Here is a 17054-nt window from a genome sequence, read left to right on the forward strand (position 1 = left end):
GAAAAGACAGCAGATGGTTGTTGCTGTATTGCTGATTGATGTTATTAAGGGCCATAAGGTCAAAAGAGGAAGCGATCCCTGTGGGCTGAGGGCCCTTCGGAAAGAAGGAAGAACTTGCACTGGGTCCTGAAAGCTGGATAGGATTCTGTGAGACAGAGAAAAATGTGCACGAGGAATTACTCCACGTGGAGGATGAATAAGGAATTCACAATAACCAGAAGAGAAGCTGGTTCCGCAGAGCTCAGCCCTGATTCTGGTCTATTCTCAACTACAGGTATTCAACGTCCCCACATACACTGCCTTTAATGAAGCTTAAAGACTGCCAGTCATCTTATTTGCTGATTCTGGGTGGACTCACTCACAGCTCAAGCTGACACAATGCTTCGGGGAAACTGGGATTCATGATTATGGAAAACAGCTGAGAATGATGGACAGCCAGCATCCCCAGATGACCTCAGGGTCCCACAGTTGTAGGATGACAAAATGGAGCTTTCCTACCCAGATGACCATTTTTTAGTGGCATAATTATCCATTCCTGTTCTTGGAATCAAGTTTCTGGTTGGCCCTAAGGCCTTCAGACTTCTGTCATGGAAGGTGATGGGATGTTAGAGAAAGAACATTGAATCTGGACTAGGACTGAACCCAGTCTCTACACGTGACTTTGGGCAAGGCATTCATTCATTCATTCATTCATTTCTTTAACCACCATATGTTGAATCCCTGCTACGTGTGATGCTTGGGGCTGGGCACTGGGGATATGATGGTATACGAAAGTCTTAATCCTTGCCGTCACACGGCTTGCAGTCTAGTTGGGGAAATGGGGAATAAACAAATAGTCACACAACTGGAAAAGTAAGGACACATTGCAGTTGGGGCCACAGAAGGAGGAGTACAGGGTGCCATGAGAGGAACTAACGTGGAGACCTGATCTGGGTTGGGTGATGAGGTGGGGGGCCATTCTGAAGAAGTGACTTTTAAACTTCAACTTTGAAGGAAGAGTAGAAGTTGCCAGTGGAGGGGAGGGTGGAAGTTAGGAGCTGGGGGGACCCTGGGAGAGGAGGTGCAAAGTCATGTCACCTCTCTGATCCTGTTACCGGAAAAAGGGAAACAAGAATTACCTCGGTTCTTAGTCACTCGAAAAAAAAAAAAAAGAATTTTTGATGAGAGACAAAAAGCATGATATAAGCAAGATTTTTATTAGTGAGGTAAAAAAAATAGCAAAAGATTGTTCACTTCCGAGAATTGGGAGCGGGCCAGTCCAAGAGAGGAAACATGGCGCAGCTCCTTTGTTTTTCCTGTTTTTATATGCTGGTTTCGTGATTGATTGATTGACAACTCAAGTTCCCTGAGCTCTGGCTGATTGACAGCGCAGGTTCCTTGTGCTCTGGATTGTTCCTTTTCCCTTCCTCTCCCCCTGCCCAGTGCTCATTTCTATTTAAACTACCTAACACTCCCAGAAGTGTTTCCAGTCCAGTGTGGGCTCTTCCAGTTCTAAAACCCAACTCTGGATAGAAAGCGAAACTTGAAAGAGGAACGTTGAGAGACACAACAAATGGGAGAAAGGAAATTCTTCATCTTTAAAAAAGATAAACAGTATTCAGATTGAAATAATCTCTGAAAACACAATTAGACATGGACTCAACTTTCAAAAAGTTTATCTCTGAGCTAAATTCAAGTTAAGAAAGAACTTGTGAGCCCCCAAAATGTGGCTTTAAAAAGTGGAAATTCTCTGAAAAAAGGAGCTTAAAAAAGGATTCTATCTTTGTTACGTGTTACCATTGTGTCTTGGCCTAACCCGGGCCTGGGCGTGGAATTATAACTCCCTCCTCCTGGCAGTTCCCAGTGCCTCTGGGACATGCCTCCTCCCCACCAGGAGGGCTGTGCTCTTTGCATCCTGGGGTCCAGTTTTGACAGAATCGAATACCTCAAAACCTTAGGAATAATAAATCCTATGGCCAACCCCAAACTGTGTAATTCCTAAAGGACAGGCTGAGTTGAGCCACTTCTAGCCAGGGGCAACTGGGGACTTAATTCTGCAAGTGTAGCAATCTGGATGATCTGAGAGCTCCAAGTTTAAGGGTAATTGCTCAATTTTCTATCCATGTCAACGGGGAAAATAGGTAAAAGTGGCTGAACACAGGCAAGCAATGAGGCTGGGTGAGATGTGAGATGCTAGACTGTCCGTGGAATTAGAAAAATGCTGTCTGTCGTGGGGTATTGCTGTTGCCCCTCTCCCCATTCATCTCTCTCTGGGCTTTCTAACTCTCTTTGGGGCTCTTTCTCATTCCCGGCTTAATTCTTCGACTGTACCCTTTATCCGTTTTTCTGCAAACAGCAGGCACTCTCACACCAAGCAGTTTTAACGCGGAGAGAGTGGAAAGAATTCTTTAAGTGCAGATGAATTGGAGCCCCGTTGTCTCATTCTTTTCTCTTGCTTGGTAGGAATGTTTCATTATGTTGACATTCTTTCCTTAAGCTTTGCACAGCATACTGGACTTCTTAGATGATACCCAGACCTAGTTCCTGTGCCTCTCTTTCCTTTTTTGTTAAAAAATTATCTTAACCAGCACAGATTTTTAAAATTAAATCATGTTCCTTAAAATCAAATGTTTTTCTAAGTTCAAAGTCATTAGGACTAGATGTTAAGGTTTTGCCTCCCCACCCTTCCCTGACACAGGCACACACAGGAGCTCCTTTTATCTAAACATGTCCATAGCAGGAGCAGGGATGGGGTGGGGTGGGCTGGGGTGGGACTCATTGGTCCAAGGATTAGCTGTCCTCTCTCTCATCCTTGTGCTTTGTTAGGCTTTATTCTGCTTATAGGATATTGGGTATGAAATTTGAAGAAGGCCTTCTTCTAGGAAATGGTATTGATAATTCATGTTTGTAAGTGTTTACCAAGAGCCAGGCACTGTGGTCCTCCAGTACTTTGATTAATCCTCACAAAATCTCTGTGCAGACATTCTGTGATCATCACCCTTTTACAGAGGAAGAAATTGAAGCCTTTCTCAGTTAAGTAACTCATAAAAGTCACATGGCTAATAAACAATGATGTGCTGGTAAATATTTAACAGCCAGCTCTCCAGGGGGAAAAGTCCTCACTGGCAGGTTTGTCGATTTCTGTGGTGTAAATACTCCCACTATGGCTGGGTTCAAGCTCCCCGAGGGACATCGTGGACCACAGGGCTGGGAAGAGATGGCCAATAAGTAGCACGCCAGTATATCATATTTCCATGTTGCAGGTACATTGGATACACATCATTTCAAGAGCACAGGCAAAGTGAAATATAGTAAAATTTAGGAAGTGGTAAGTTTTGAGTATTACCTTTGTTTTTAATGTAATTCATTTAATTATAAGGATGTATAATTTAATCGTTAATACTGTTTATGTTTAATCACCTGCATGTGAAATTCCTAAAAATTTAGCCATCGTTTCTGACAAGCCAGCATGAGCTGCTCTGGCACGTTGCCGCCAGGAAGTGGTGGAGCTGGAGTCTGGATGTGGCCTTTGTGACTCTGATCACCTGCTCTCACCGCCTTCCTCTTTGCTGTCAAAGTGTTAGGTTCACTTCTCAACTCTGCTTATCGAGGAAGCTTGCCTCTGCTCATTTTCCCAGCACCCTGTTGCAGGTTTGCTCTCCTCTCCCGGTTCTCAGGTTTACCTCCTGGCCCCCGTCCTCAGCTCTGCTGATCTGCTCCGTGTGAAGTCTTGTCAGTAACACCCGGGCTGAGTAGAGAAATGCCAAAGAGACCAGGTCTTCAAAGCTCTGTGACATGAAGCAGAATCTTCAGGTTGGACCACTCCTCTCTTTCATCTTATGCTTTCTTTTCTATCTAATCCCTCAAGATTGCTTTTAGATAATGAATCCTTGTGCCTCTCTGGGTCCTGCGGAGGGGAGGGTCTCCTTTAGAGTGAGAAGAAAGAGGGTCACTGGGCTTCTGCAGGTGGCAGCATGAGTACCAGGGATTTGGGGAAGTTTGGAAGAACAGAGACCCCACAGGGCACCACTGGGCTCTGGAGTGCTATGGTTGGAGCTCCCCACCAGCCCCATCCTTGGAGACACAGCTGAGGAAACAAATTGACATCACAGACATCGGACACTTAGAAGGCCACATGGGACATCAGAGAGCCCTAGCCAGGGGTGTCGGACCATGGTGTGAACACTGAGCTGAGGTCATTGTGGGCCACAGGTGAAATCTGTGCAGGTTCATTGCAGTATAGAAAGCGAACTTTTCTGTATAATGGTTCTCTAAGCCAAAGACTTGGCATGCTTACCTATAGGCCATGTCTATAGCTGGAACATTTGGGAAGACTTCCATAGGCAAATGGGACAGTAAGGTGTTATTTTTACTATTGTATCATGAGACGTATTCCAATGGACACCCCAGAAACCAGGATGTCTTCCAGATGGAATGCACCTCATTTTGGTGATAAGGAAACTCGGCCAGAGTTGACAAGTAACTGCACATGGTTGGCCAATAAGGGGCAGGTCTGGGATCCAAGTCTCCTGACTCCCACTTGGGTACACGCTCAGGTACAGTTCTGTGCACCAGGAATCTGGATTCGGATCTTCCTTGAGAGACAGTTAAAGCCACATCCCTGGCAGCAAAAGAAAAATGAACTCTAGTAGATGTTGAGTCGGACCCAGGGGCTGACTTCTCTACTCCCCAATGTGGGTTTGGCCAAGGCTGGTCCCCAGAGCAAGTGAGATGCCAGAGAAATTACATGGAACTTGCCAGAACTTTCTTTAATGTGGTAAGAGAAGTTGTTTTGACTTGGTTTCGTTTTTTTGCAGGAGGTAATTCACAGTCCCATGACCCTACCCTGGGAAAGGCATACACCATCACAGCGTCGGTGTCTAGGAGTTGGTGGGATGGAGTTACTTGACTCAGCAAATGTAGTAGAGACTGGTATGGCTGTGTTCTTCTTGCCTCTTGAAGAGGCAGAGTGTCAGGGAGGCTTGAAAACAGAGTTAAGCTTGGAGCAGATTTTGGCGGTTCTGCTTTGTCACCTCTGTGGTCTCTTGCCTCACCCGGACCAGCTGCAGAGCACAGCCCAGAGTGTTGCCCAGACCTCCTGCTCCACTGGCAGAGCTGGAACAGTGCTCTGGGCCCCTAGAGGTCCCCTGTAATCTCTGCATCACACCAGACTTTTCTAACTTACCATCACGGACATCTCTACCCAAAACACAGTTGACAGTGACCTCTCTGGGACTCCGTTTTCTTTGTTCATGTGAGCAGCTTACTGGATGTCCCCATCTGAAGACGTAGAATGGGGGCACGAGATGGAAGTCTTGCAGCACACATGCATGTGTGTTGTAAATGAAGCAGGTTGTATACACCTTCCTGCAGGAACACGGAGAAAGCTCCATCAGCATCCTGACATGCCATGGTCTGTTTGGAGGCATGTGATTAATGATAAATCATCCAACGGTAAGCACTGACAACAGTAAAAGAGAGCTAAATCTCCCTAAAATCGTTATAGACATCAGGGTATTTACTCTCTAACTCCTTGGATTCTGTCCTGGTTGAGTAGAAAAGACAGGATCAGGACAGGACAAAGCTGATCCCATTTATTTTTGTGAGACTGTCCTGGATGTGACTGCAAGCCGTGGCCCAGCTTTCAGGGAGAGGCACAGGTCCTTCTCCACATAGCTGTGAAGGGAGTGGGTGGATGAGGGATGAGAGGAGGTGGGGCCGTGTTGATGAGAACCACTGCCTGGGGACATCTTAGACACCTTAGATTTTTATTTGACTAGAAAGACATAGAGGCTTGGTGCCCTAGGATGTCTGTTTCAAGTGATGGGGTGTGAATAGAGAAGAGGTATGGTGTTCTCTGCAACAGAAAAAGAGGTGGATTTGTAGGGTTGCTCCAAATAGTCTCTGTAACCAAAACCACAGCAAACTGAGGCCTAGGGACTGTGTTCTCCAAGTCAGTGTCCATGGTACCTTACTCATCTTGAAATCTGATGGCCAGATACCGCTTAGGTGAGGTAAGAAGGAACCTGATTGTGCGTCTGAGGTTGGACTCAGCACATCCCTTAGACCTCAGTTGGAGAAGCCTTTCCTACCGACATGTGGAGATCAGTTTCTAAAGAACCTGAGATAACAAAGCGTAGGTATAGCAGAAATCCAGGGGAGAGGTGATAGGGGACCCTCTTACCCTGGCGAGAGATGAACTTGACAGGGCCCAGTGGTAGATCTTCCTTTCCAGCTTCAGGTCCTCCCAGCTGTCTGAGAATGCCCAGATGTTCGGTGTGTGTGTGTGTGGGGGGGGGTCCTCACTGTGTATACACACATGCGGGAGGACACATATTGGGAATGTGATTCCCGAGTCCATAAGTGTGGTTGACGGACCGGGTTTACCTAAAAGACCCTTTAAGAGAAAGCTCTTGAAAGATGATTACAGAATTGAGACACCATCATTTAAAAGTGCCCGAGGCAAATGCCTTTGAAAATTGCAGCAGCGGAGGGACAGAGAAAGAACCAGGCAGCCCTTGATTGTTGCGCTGTCCCCTCGGGACCCGTTTTCCCCCTCCCCCTCTGTTTCTCATCTGATAAGAGAGAGAGCAGCAGTAAGACTCCTCATCTATCTTATGAAAATCCGATTCGGAATGGCTGTGATCAAAACCGGCTGGCTGTCACTAGCAGTGGCCTTGCGCGGAGGGAACCGCTCAGAAGCGTTCCGTATGTGGGGGTGTCACGGGTGGCACCGATCAAAGGAGCATTTTTTTAATAAATATATATAAGGAAAAATACAAAACCTAAGGATTTAGAATAAAAGCAGTGTAGTTTGTCTTGTTTTTTTCAGCATAACACGAAGAGGATGAAATAGAATCAGACATGCCTGGTTTCTAACACACTTCTGCTGGCGCGCTCTGTCACATTAATACCCTATCGCTCATCTTGGGTCTTACTGAAGTTAGCGAGAGTCCCTCAGTTTCCATTCCTTCCAGGCACTTCATTCCTCGTCACTTAAAGCCCCTTGCCCCTCCGCGTCCCTGAGACCTCTCTGCAGATCAGAGCTGGGACTGCCGGAAAGCGCCCGAGAGCTGCCGGGGCGGCTGGGAGCGGCCCTGCTCATTGTCCTTGGTTTCCTTCGGCTGTGGGTAGCCAGTGTGCGACGTTCCCGAGAGCTCACACAGCGGGCTGAATGGGGTCTCTCCTTATGGAGAACCCTTGTTGGGTCGTGCTTGTCTCCCAGGAGCACCACCTATGAATTGCTCGGAAGGGTCAGTCCTGCTTGACGACCCTTTCCGTGGTCGATGCTGACGGGGTGATGGGGGAAGTCTCATTCTGGGGTGTTGCATTCGTGGCTCCTTCCAGGGATGTGCTAACATCCCTCTGCGGGTAATATAACGAGGCCTGGCCTCGACACACCCTAGCAGCCCACGAGCTGAGTCACCATTCTCAGCACAGCCTCCTCTCTGCTCACGGCCAGCCAGCATCACACCTCTCTGAGGCCTGGCTGGGCTCAGAAACGGCCCCAATCCCAGCTGTGCTCTCCAGCCTGTCGTCAGCCAGGAGAGCTGAGGGGAACAGCCAGGTGTCTCGATGTCCTTCTTAAGGTCAGTGACCTCTTTCCGCAGCAGCATGAGGAAGGGGTCTGTTCAGCAGGAGCACAGAGACATCTCAACATGTGGGACATAGACGAACCACCCCTCCACCCCCCAAGCCGGCACCTTAGGATGGGATATCATTTCTTTCTATCCCTGTCACTTGCTCCGTCAGGGACCTGCTCGTGCATGTTTCACTCGTGGCCAGTCCTGTTTCTTACCCTCTGCAGTGGGGCCCCGTTGCCAACATCACCACAGTTCTCCCATTCTCCCCTCGGTGTCCGCTGCCTCTTTCCTCCCCTCCCAGGAGTGCGTGCAGGCTGGATGGGCAGGATCAGGGGAAATCGCCAAGGATCCATCCTCATAAAGCAGAACCCCTGAGGACCTGCAGACGCAGTTTTGCCCTGGAACCCCGATCCGGGGAGCACAGGGGGCCAGGAGCTCCTCTGAGACCATCTCTTTCCCTTGTTCCTTCGGGTGTTTGAAGCCTGTTGCCTATCGCTCTCCCCTTTTCTTCTCCCTTTAAAAAAATCCTCCATTTTTTCACTTAGAAAAAAAAATTATTTATACGATTGAGATCCACTAATTAAAGCCATTTTCTGGTATTTGGTTACTGGAGCGTTTGATGTCTCTCTGACAAGACCATGAAATGCATGGAGTGTCCACAGGGACAGAATTTGCTGAACACGGCTCTTTGTAAATGAGGGGACACAGTGTCGCAGCAGCTCATGAATATGAAACGCCCATGATGCCACCTCAGTGGACTTGGGAACACAGATGAATCCTGTCATGTGCTAAATGAGACCAATTTCTTTCACTTAACTTCATCTTCAATCAGACCTTCTTCCATTTGCCTGTTTAAAATTCCCCATACGTGATGCAGAAGGTAACAGCATTCAGTAAAACAAAGTTTTGCAGCTGCAGAGAAAAATTATAATGATCTCGGGTATAAAGTTGCCAGCTTCTGAAAACGTGGACATGCTTTCCTTTGGCTCGTGAGCTCTACTGAGGGTCTCCTGACTTTGGGCCCAAAACTGGGAGTCGTCTGGACTGCTCTTCTTGGGGTGTCCCGAAGCAGCACGTCCAGGTCCCTTTTAGGCAGGTTGGTTGGTGAACGTGGCTGTGAGTTACGAGTGGTGGACGTGAGCCCTCGGCAGCCCGTGAGTGCTGTGCAGTGGCCGGGGCCCTGAGCCGGGGAGCAGCTCTGGAAAAAGCAGGTGTGGGACCACGCAGGGCTCGGTTAGTGGGTGAAGTAAGGGGGGCAGATGTCGTCAGTCAGCACCTGGAGGAACCTGGCAAGGTAGGCCAGCCCCGTGTATCATTTATTAAGGTGTCAAGGTCAGAAAGTGCTGGAGTTTAGAAGAGACTTTATGGAGCTCACTAGAAACCCTTCTGGACGTGGTCAGGACATTCCGTTCAGAAATCCCCGACCAAGAGAATCAGCCAAGAGTGGAACCTGAAGGGACATAGAGAGGAGGGGTTCCCTGCCTGTGCCACCTTTGCCTGGGTGGCACCGGGGGCCAGATCAGGGTGCCTCCTTCGCTCTCTCCTGCCTCTGCAGGGAGATTGGCACTCCAAGGAAAGACTCTGAGTAATGCTCATTGCAAGCCGAGTCCAATCTGAGAGGTTACTTTCTGTTCTTGTTTTACCAAAACAAGCAAACAGCAGCTCATGTGAAAGCAGGCTATCACAAAGTGCATTACAGAGATCTGGGGCCAGGTGCTTTGCAAGAGGCAGGCAGGCTTCCTACTGTCAAGCCACGGGGGCTGAAAAGGATCCCTCTGGGCTTCCCTGGGTACTTAGCACTTAAGTGTGCGGCTGTGATGGTATTATCCATAGTGAATGTATTTCAGGGCAAATGGCAGATTCTCATATCTTTGAAACCAGTTGTAATTGATCCTACTGGCATTCCCACATGTTTTGGTTATTTATTTCTACTGTTTACTTAAGCACCCTTCATTTGTTCCTGTAGTTGGTCTGTTAGTAGATCCGTTAGCAGACTAGGGTGCTGGTATCGAGATGAGTTTTCCATTTGGCAACGTCTCTCTTTGAAGTAAGTTCCTCCTGCTGTTGCTACACATTAACAAGTCTTCACTGGGGGCTTTGAGAAGGTGGAGTGATACAGTGCGGCACACCAGAGACCAAGGAGCAGCACAGGGGCATGGGTGAAGAGCTGTGCGACCCAGCCTCAGGATGGAAGCCTGGTGATCCATGTGAACCAAATCTGAATGACTCTTCCTCTGTAACTTTGTCCCCACTCGTCCACTGTTTCTTATGTATGCACGGGCCCTTCCCAGGGGGCATTGCCGCTCTCAAGTGAGGCGAAGCCTTTGCTATGATGTCATCAAATCCAGGAAGTATCTAAGGATTGCCCTTGGTTGTTTTGTGAACTGAATCCTGCCTAGGCAACTTTAGGACTCAGTAACTATACTCATACTCATACTATAATTGGAATGATGCAGAGAAGGTGAGCATGGCCCTTCTGTGTGTATGACTTTCAGATTTGAGGGGTGTTTATTAATTCAGTCCTGTTTAGTTGTCCTCTTGCCTGCCAGTCCTGGGGAATGCAGAAGTGACTGGGATGTGGCCTTCGCCCTCACCATCTAGCAGGCAGGCTGAGGGCAAATGTCACTTACTCTGCCTCCAGCAAGCTGGTGAGGTCCACCCTGTGCCCTTGAGTGAAATATTGTGGAAAGACAGAGTAGGAAGCTCTGAATTCTGTCTGTTGGATTCCTAGATGATTCACAAAGAAGAGATGTGTATTTTCCTTATTTTGCTCATCTATTATTTTTTCACGTAGAGACCCCTCCTTTGCAACTCTGCCATGCTTAGTCCATCTTGTCTTGCCCCTCGTGTGCCTCAGAAGGGGTCTTGCAGACAGCAGGCACCCAGTACATGTTTTCTGGCTGATTGATGCTGGTCCTCCCTCCCCTGGCACCAGACACCCCCTCTCCGGCCTCGCCCTGTACCGCTCTTGCTGGGCGCTACCTGCCAACCACACCAGCCTTCCTTTGCAAGTTACTCCTCCCCTCGTAGCACCTTTGCACAGCTCTCCCCTGCCTGGCTTAGTCCTCATTATCCTCCAGTTGCACTGTCCAGTCCAGAGACCTTCCCTAACTCCCCGCTTTACCCACCAAAATTCTAAAGTAGATCCTCTCCAAACTAAGTGTATTATGCAGCATCCATGCAATTGAATACTAGAAGGTCATTTAAAAGAATAAGATGTATCTGTCTGTGGATAAGGAACGATAAAAGTAGGTCGCAGAGCAGTACCTGTGTAACATGATGCCATCTGCAAACGTTTTTAAAGAGGATGGAAGTGCTGTATGTGCAGAAACTCTTTTCGGTAAACGTGAACAAGAAATGGTTAATAGCAATTACCTCCAGGGAGACGGCTGGGACTCACAGGAGGAAGGAGCATTTTTCATCTTAAACTTTTCTATAGTATTTGTATTTATTACTACATCTGATACTACTTTCGCCTTTAAAAAGTAGGACAGTTCGGTCTCCCTGTTCTTTCTGGTCATAGAGTCCCCTTAGTTTCCCCGGCTGGTGCACTTTAATTTGCAGGCAGTACGTTTATTTGTGCTGCGCTGGTGCTCCGTGAGGACAAGCCCCGTGTCGGTTTTATTTGCTGTTGTTACCAGTGCCGCTAGCATGTGCCTTTCCCAGAGTGGGTGCCCTTTCATTCATTCCTTCCTTCGTTCCTTCATGAATGAGTGAACAAACAAGTGAGCAAATGCAGTCTCCCCACCATGTGGCCAATGGGCAACGTGTGGGCACAGATGCAGGTGCGCCTCGTGTGAGGCGGCTGACAGAGGAGGCCACCAGCAAAGGCAAAGAGCAAGGAAGGCCGGTTTCAGGAAGGCGTCTGGGCTGGGAGAGGGCAGCAGGTGATGTGTGTGAGGAGGTGCTGCCTGCATCGGGGCGGGATGGAGGATGAGGGCGCCCGCCCCGTGGCACTGGCGTCCCAGCCCTCTTGCCTCGCCGTGCCTCCTGAGGCTGCTCAGTACGTCCAGCCACCTCCTCCTCTGTGGGGCTGGTTTGATGAGACATGGGCGGCAGGGCACGGAGTCTCTGGGCTCTCCAGGGTTGGTCCGCTTTTCTTTCTGCTCTGCTTGCCCTCGTTTTAGGGAAGTAGCCAGCCGCACGTATGGTGAGGGAGAGACTTAGCTTATTTATGGTTGTTGGGATAGAGAGAAACACTCAAGAACAGAGGACATCGAGTCTCAAGCAAAATGAAAGCTGTCCTGTTGGTAGACAATTGTCTCATCCACTAGAGGAAGCATCTTTGAAGTCACCGTACATTTACAAAGAAGGCCAGGGGCGGGGGTGTGGACGAGCTCCGGGGTGGCAGTTCAACTGGAGCTGGACGCTCTGCTCATTGTTAATGTCCTCACTTGGTGCGCGCTGCTTAGTCTGGCGGAGCCTCAGTGTTCCCGTCTGGTAAATGGTGACCCCTGGGCAGGACTAAATGAGAAAGTGAAGGCAAAACCATGTAGTTCTTCTCTGTACTCAATATTGTATCTGTTACGTCATTAAGAATAGTACAGAATATTTATTATGTACTAAGCATAATGCTTAATATTTTATAAAGATTATTGCATGTAATACTTACAGCAGCCCTACGAGGTGGGTGTAATTAAGATCCCCATTTTACCGCTGAAGAAACTGAGACACAGAGAGGATGAAGTCACACAACTAGTACATGGGGGAGCCAGCATTTGAAGCTGGCCCTCCTGCGTCCAGTGCCTGCACTCGTGGCCACTGGACAGGAGTCCTGCTCGTGCTCAGCCGGCCCATCGTTTCTGTTAGTGAGCTGCTGTTTCTTAGCAGTGAGGGAGAAAATGAGACTCACGTTAACACAGTTACTGAAATTTTGAAAAGAGTGGTTGTTTTTCAACTAGAGGGGACTCCTGTATTCCTCTTATTGTCTCTATGAAAATCATGTGCTTTTGGATGTTATGCTTGACACCCTGAATCAGACTGGGGCACTGGACCAGGCTTGTGGGTCAAGTAGCTGTCGCTGATTGCAGGCAGGGCTGGATCATTCCATGTGGGTAATTTGTAAAGAAGCGGATTTCTCAAGCTCATTTTCTTTTTCTAGGTTGGTTCATAGTGTGTGTGTGCGTGTGTGTGTGTGTGTGTGTGTGTATGTGTGTGTGAGACAGAGAGAGAAAGAGAGAGGGGAAGAGAAAAAGAGGACAGAAGCTCCTGGGAACATATTATGTACCCATAAGCAAGCACTTGTCTGTGATTGTAAATCAGAAACTGTAAAATTAGGAAGTTCTTTGAAGTTTGCCCAAAACCTGCTCCACCGCCACCTGTTCCACTGGGGCTGGGAGTCGGATGGCCTGGCTCTGCGGCGATGGCTCAAGCTGTCACTGCACCGGAATGCTCCAGCTTGCCTTGGCCTGGCTGTCATCGCTGGCTCAGTCCCACTCAGGCGGTTCACCGAGTTCTGTCGGGCACCAGGCTTCCAATTAGAGAGAAATCCCACTGTGTGGCCAGCCCCACCAGTGCCACTCCGAGCGGCCCCTTTGCCAAGGCCTGAGCTGACCTCTGATCTGTCACAGATGGGCCAACCCCGCACTGCTTTGTGCGCATTTGGAGGAGGTGGGTGGGGTAGACAGAGAAGCCCAGGGGGAGTCAGAGTGGACGTTGGGCAGAAGTGCAGCTCCTCAGAGCTGGGAGAAGCTGGGCCGAGTTGACAGGACCCAAATGCTGACCTTGTGGAGGGAGACGGGATTTGGGGAAGACCCTGTACCGAACCCAAATCTCAGCAGGGGTTCATTTTCTTACAAACTTCTGAATATTCATCTCAGGCTGGGCTCCACGCCTGCCCAAGGAGAGCCAGGAGCAGCTAACTGTCTCACTCCAGAACTGTCACACTGCTGATGGCGCGTGGCACCGCCAGCTCCCGCCCTGCCCTGCTGCAGGGCCGGTGCAGTCCGCCAGCCCCGGGGCCCCGCTCACCCCGGGCTCAGGGACTGTGCTGTCAGCAGCCCTCGGACTGTACTCATCACTCAGAGCAAGAGAGGACAAGCAAGCTGAATTTCTATTAGAATAAGAGATAGAAAATTAGAGAATTCCATCGCTAATTCTCCAGCAGGATAGAGAGATATAATCTTCCTTCTGGACAGAGGGCTTGCTGAATTGGGGGTGGGGTATGTGTCTTCTTTATTTCCCTATCAGCAATTTCTTTTTATTTCCATCCCTTTTCATTCTTTTAATCACTTTCTTTCTCTGCCAGTCTCTTTTCCTCTGTCTGATTTCCTGGGGCTCCGTCTCTCCCTCGAATGCTTTGTCTCTCTCTTTCCAGGTACCGTATATCTGTAAGTCTTCATCAGAAGCAATAATAAAGACACCAGGCTGGGGACTGACATTTATATACTTGGGCTTAGCCTGACTAGAACCATCGCAATGTGTAAATAATGAATAGCCTGAAAGTGGCAAAGGTCTTCCCAGCTGTTCTTCGGATGATTCTGAGTCTCTCTCTCTTTTTTTTTGTTAAAAAATTGAATTCAATCCACGGAAGCAAAAACGAAGGGTGTTCTCACTCTTCTCTCCTCTCTGGAATTTTTCTCCTTTTAATATTTGCAGCTGGTTTGGGAATTCCAGGACTGTCTTTCCCCGCTTGGCCTTTTTTTTCTGCCCTGTCTCTTTTTCTCCTTTATTCAGACTAGTTAAAACAAAGAAAGCCCTCTACCAGTCAGTGGTACTCACTGGGAGAAGACAGTTCTTCTTTAGGGCGTTAAGGTTTTCCCCATGAGAAGATGGATACTTTTTCTGCTGTAGGCAAGTTGCCACGATTAAGTGATGTGCTGACTCTCTGTTTCTTCATTTGAAGGACTTCGTTAGGTTGATGAAAGAAATGGCTTGTTGCCGCCTCCTCTGTCTGTATGTCTGTCTCATATGGAGAGTTCAGAAAAGGCGAATCTCCCCGAGACAGCAAGGGGGGTGTCATCTTTAGAGTCAGCATTGTTTGTGATATTAGATCTAGCAAATGGAGACTGACCCCAGGCACACCCCCGTGAAATCAGACCACGTCATGATGCAGGCTCAGGGCTGTGATGACCGTGACAGTTGCACAGCCTGGGACGAGCTGATGGACGTGTGCATCTTGTTCACAAGGAGGTGCACTCATGGTGACGTCCATCTCGTGACACTAACACATTCTCCATTCCTCTGTCTCTGACCAGGCCAGGCTCATTCAGCTCCCTTCTTCTTTCCTCTCCTCTGATGAAAGCACTTCCCCGAGTGCTTTCTGGGACTTTCTTCCCATTTCTTTACATTTCTCCTTGGAGAGCCACTCCAGTGGCTTCTGATCCTGACCGTGCATCAGGATCACCCAAGAAATCTTAGGAAAAATACAGATGCCTGAGCCGCACCCAGGAGATTCTAATCCAGCAGGTTCAGGATTCAAGCCTGAAATCCAGAAATTGTTGAAGTTCTACCTTTGATTCTCACGCACACCTCTAGTAGTTCCACAACCCTAGTCCAGGGGCCCCTAGAGGCCAGAGACCATCTGAGCATCCATTCTAGCTGACGCCTAATAGTGGTAAGTAATGTGGAGGAGTCGGCAAGCGCCCCATCCCTGCTGCTGACAGTGCTGCCTCCTCCTGCAGATATTCCTGTTATTCCGGACCTGGAAGAAGTACAGGAGGAAGACTTCGTTTTGCAGGTGGCAGCCCCTCCCAGGTATGTTAAATTAGGTATGACGTTGGCTGAATGAATACACTCCAAACACCGTCTTTGGTGGCGCTGCACCCCCGCCCCAGGGTCTCTGGTGATGGGCTCCATCCTAGGGTTTCCATTTTATTAAGGCATTTTCTTACCATTTTAGTCCTTCCCAGCTGCCTAGGAGGCTCTGGGGACAGTGGCCCAGCAGGACTCCTGGTCCTGGTTCTGCCTGTGGTCTCTTCTCACATCCTCTCTTCCCTGCAGCATCCAGGTGAACCGGGTGATGACGTACCGTGACCTGGACAATGACCTCATGAAGTACGCAGCCTTCCAGACCTTGGTGAGTGGGATGGCTTCCACGTAGATGGACGGGGTCCAGGCCACATCCGTAGGGATTTCTCAGTTTCTCCAGCCATATGGCCTCTCCTCTGTGGGTCTCTGAGGCTGCCTGGCAACAGTCCCTTTGCTGGAGGCATCAGCCTCAGGTTCCAGTGTTCCCAGGGCCAGTCTCCCCACTGCTCCCCTGGTTGCCCACATGGCATAGTATATATGCTGGCCCTGGAGCCATCCTGCTGTCATGCCTGCCCTCCTGGTATTGACCCTCCCCCAAAGTGTGCCCTTCCTATAGGATGGCATGGCGGTCCCTCAGTTCTCAGTGGCCACGTGGTCTGCCCCCAGTTTTCCTCTTTCATAAGGCATTCCTGCAGGTCTGGGTTTGGGGCGTTCTACCACACTCAGCCTGGTGGTCCTCACTTTGCTAGAGATCATTGTCCCAAGGCCCCCCGAGGTGCACAGCCTGCCTTTTTTGTTTTTTTTTTTCCCCACGTTCATAGGATGGAGAGATCGACCTGAAGCTCCTCACCAAAGTCCTTGCGCCAGAGCATGAGGTTCGAGAGGTACGTAGCCCGAGTTGCTCCTGCCCCGCGGCTGAGTCATTCCTGTGAGCAGCTGGCTCCCTGGGCTGACCTCAGCGGGAGGCTGGCAGTGACACCTCTCTTGGCAGGACGATGTCGGCTGGGACTGGGACCGTCTGTACACTGAGGTGTCCTCAGAGCTCCTCACCGAGTGGGACCCACTGCAGGTGGACAAGGAGGACCCTGTGGGACAGCGCGTGCACACCTGAGCCCCCTGGGTCAGCAGACACTCCCTGCACGCAGTCACCTCTGCTCTGGACTTAAAAACACCATAAACCTAAAACTAAAGAAGTTTGCAAGCAGCTTACAAATTTTTATGCACTATTTGGTAATAAAAATACTTTATTTTCAGTAGACCACACTGGCTCATTCGATTGTAAAAGACGGCTTTCTTCCATTGCCCCTTCTTCCATTTCTTTCCAGCACCCTCATGGAAGGCTTGGTCAGGACTGAAGGAGGGCAGCTTGCAAGCCATCTGCTGGGAACTCTCCCCGTGGCTGAAGAGCAGGAGGGAAAGCTTGATTCTGGGGGAGAAGCGGTGGCACTCCTGGAGGTCGCTCAGCTCACAGAGGCCACAGCAGCTCCCCGGAGCACCCACCTCTGAGCACCCGGACGCGGGGAGATGGAGGTGGCAGGCACTGCCTGCTGGGGTCCTGGGGAGGGCCTGGCCAGACGCCTTTCTCACTGTGCACGGTCAGTTATGTTAGTGAAGTTGCACTGTTTCCTCTGCTTTCAGGTCGCATAACTGAAGAGACAGCAAGCGGTGGGTGTGACAGGGTGACCCATTCCTCATGTTTGGTGGCTCTTCTGACAGCACCTCCCCTTCCCCTTCTCCCTGTGGCCACACCTGGGGTCCCAGAGCAGGCAGTTTCCTTCTGCCTCGCATTCTCATCAGCAGGGG

The 17054-nt window shown here is 49.5% G+C and overlaps 1 protein-coding gene and 1 non-coding gene across 5 annotated transcripts in view; both read left to right on the forward strand.

Moving 5' to 3' along the window:
- Window positions 1-16509, forward strand: part of IFT43 (intraflagellar transport 43) — a 77757-nt gene extending 61248 nt beyond the window's left edge. For all 4 annotated transcript variants that reach the window (XM_072963460.1, XM_006206094.4, XM_072963461.1 and 1 more), the window contains 4 exons: window positions 15185-15257; window positions 15504-15579; window positions 16073-16135; window positions 16243-16509. In XM_072963460.1, the coding sequence (XP_072819561.1) occupies window positions 15185-15257; window positions 15504-15579; window positions 16073-16135; window positions 16243-16362 (332 nt within the window). In that variant the 3' untranslated portion in view covers window positions 16363-16509. The remainder of the gene's footprint in view (window positions 1-15184; window positions 15258-15503; window positions 15580-16072; window positions 16136-16242) is intronic.
- Window positions 9978-10081, forward strand: LOC140697214 (U6 spliceosomal RNA). The gene has a single exon (XR_012074072.1). It is a non-coding gene; the product is annotated as a U6 spliceosomal RNA (small nuclear RNA).
- Window positions 16510-17054: the final 545 nt, after the last annotated feature.

Source organism: Vicugna pacos, chromosome 6 (genome assembly GCF_048564905.1).
Source record: "Vicugna pacos chromosome 6, VicPac4, whole genome shotgun sequence".
In the NCBI taxonomy this organism is placed as follows: Eukaryota; Metazoa; Chordata; class Mammalia; order Artiodactyla; family Camelidae; genus Vicugna; species Vicugna pacos.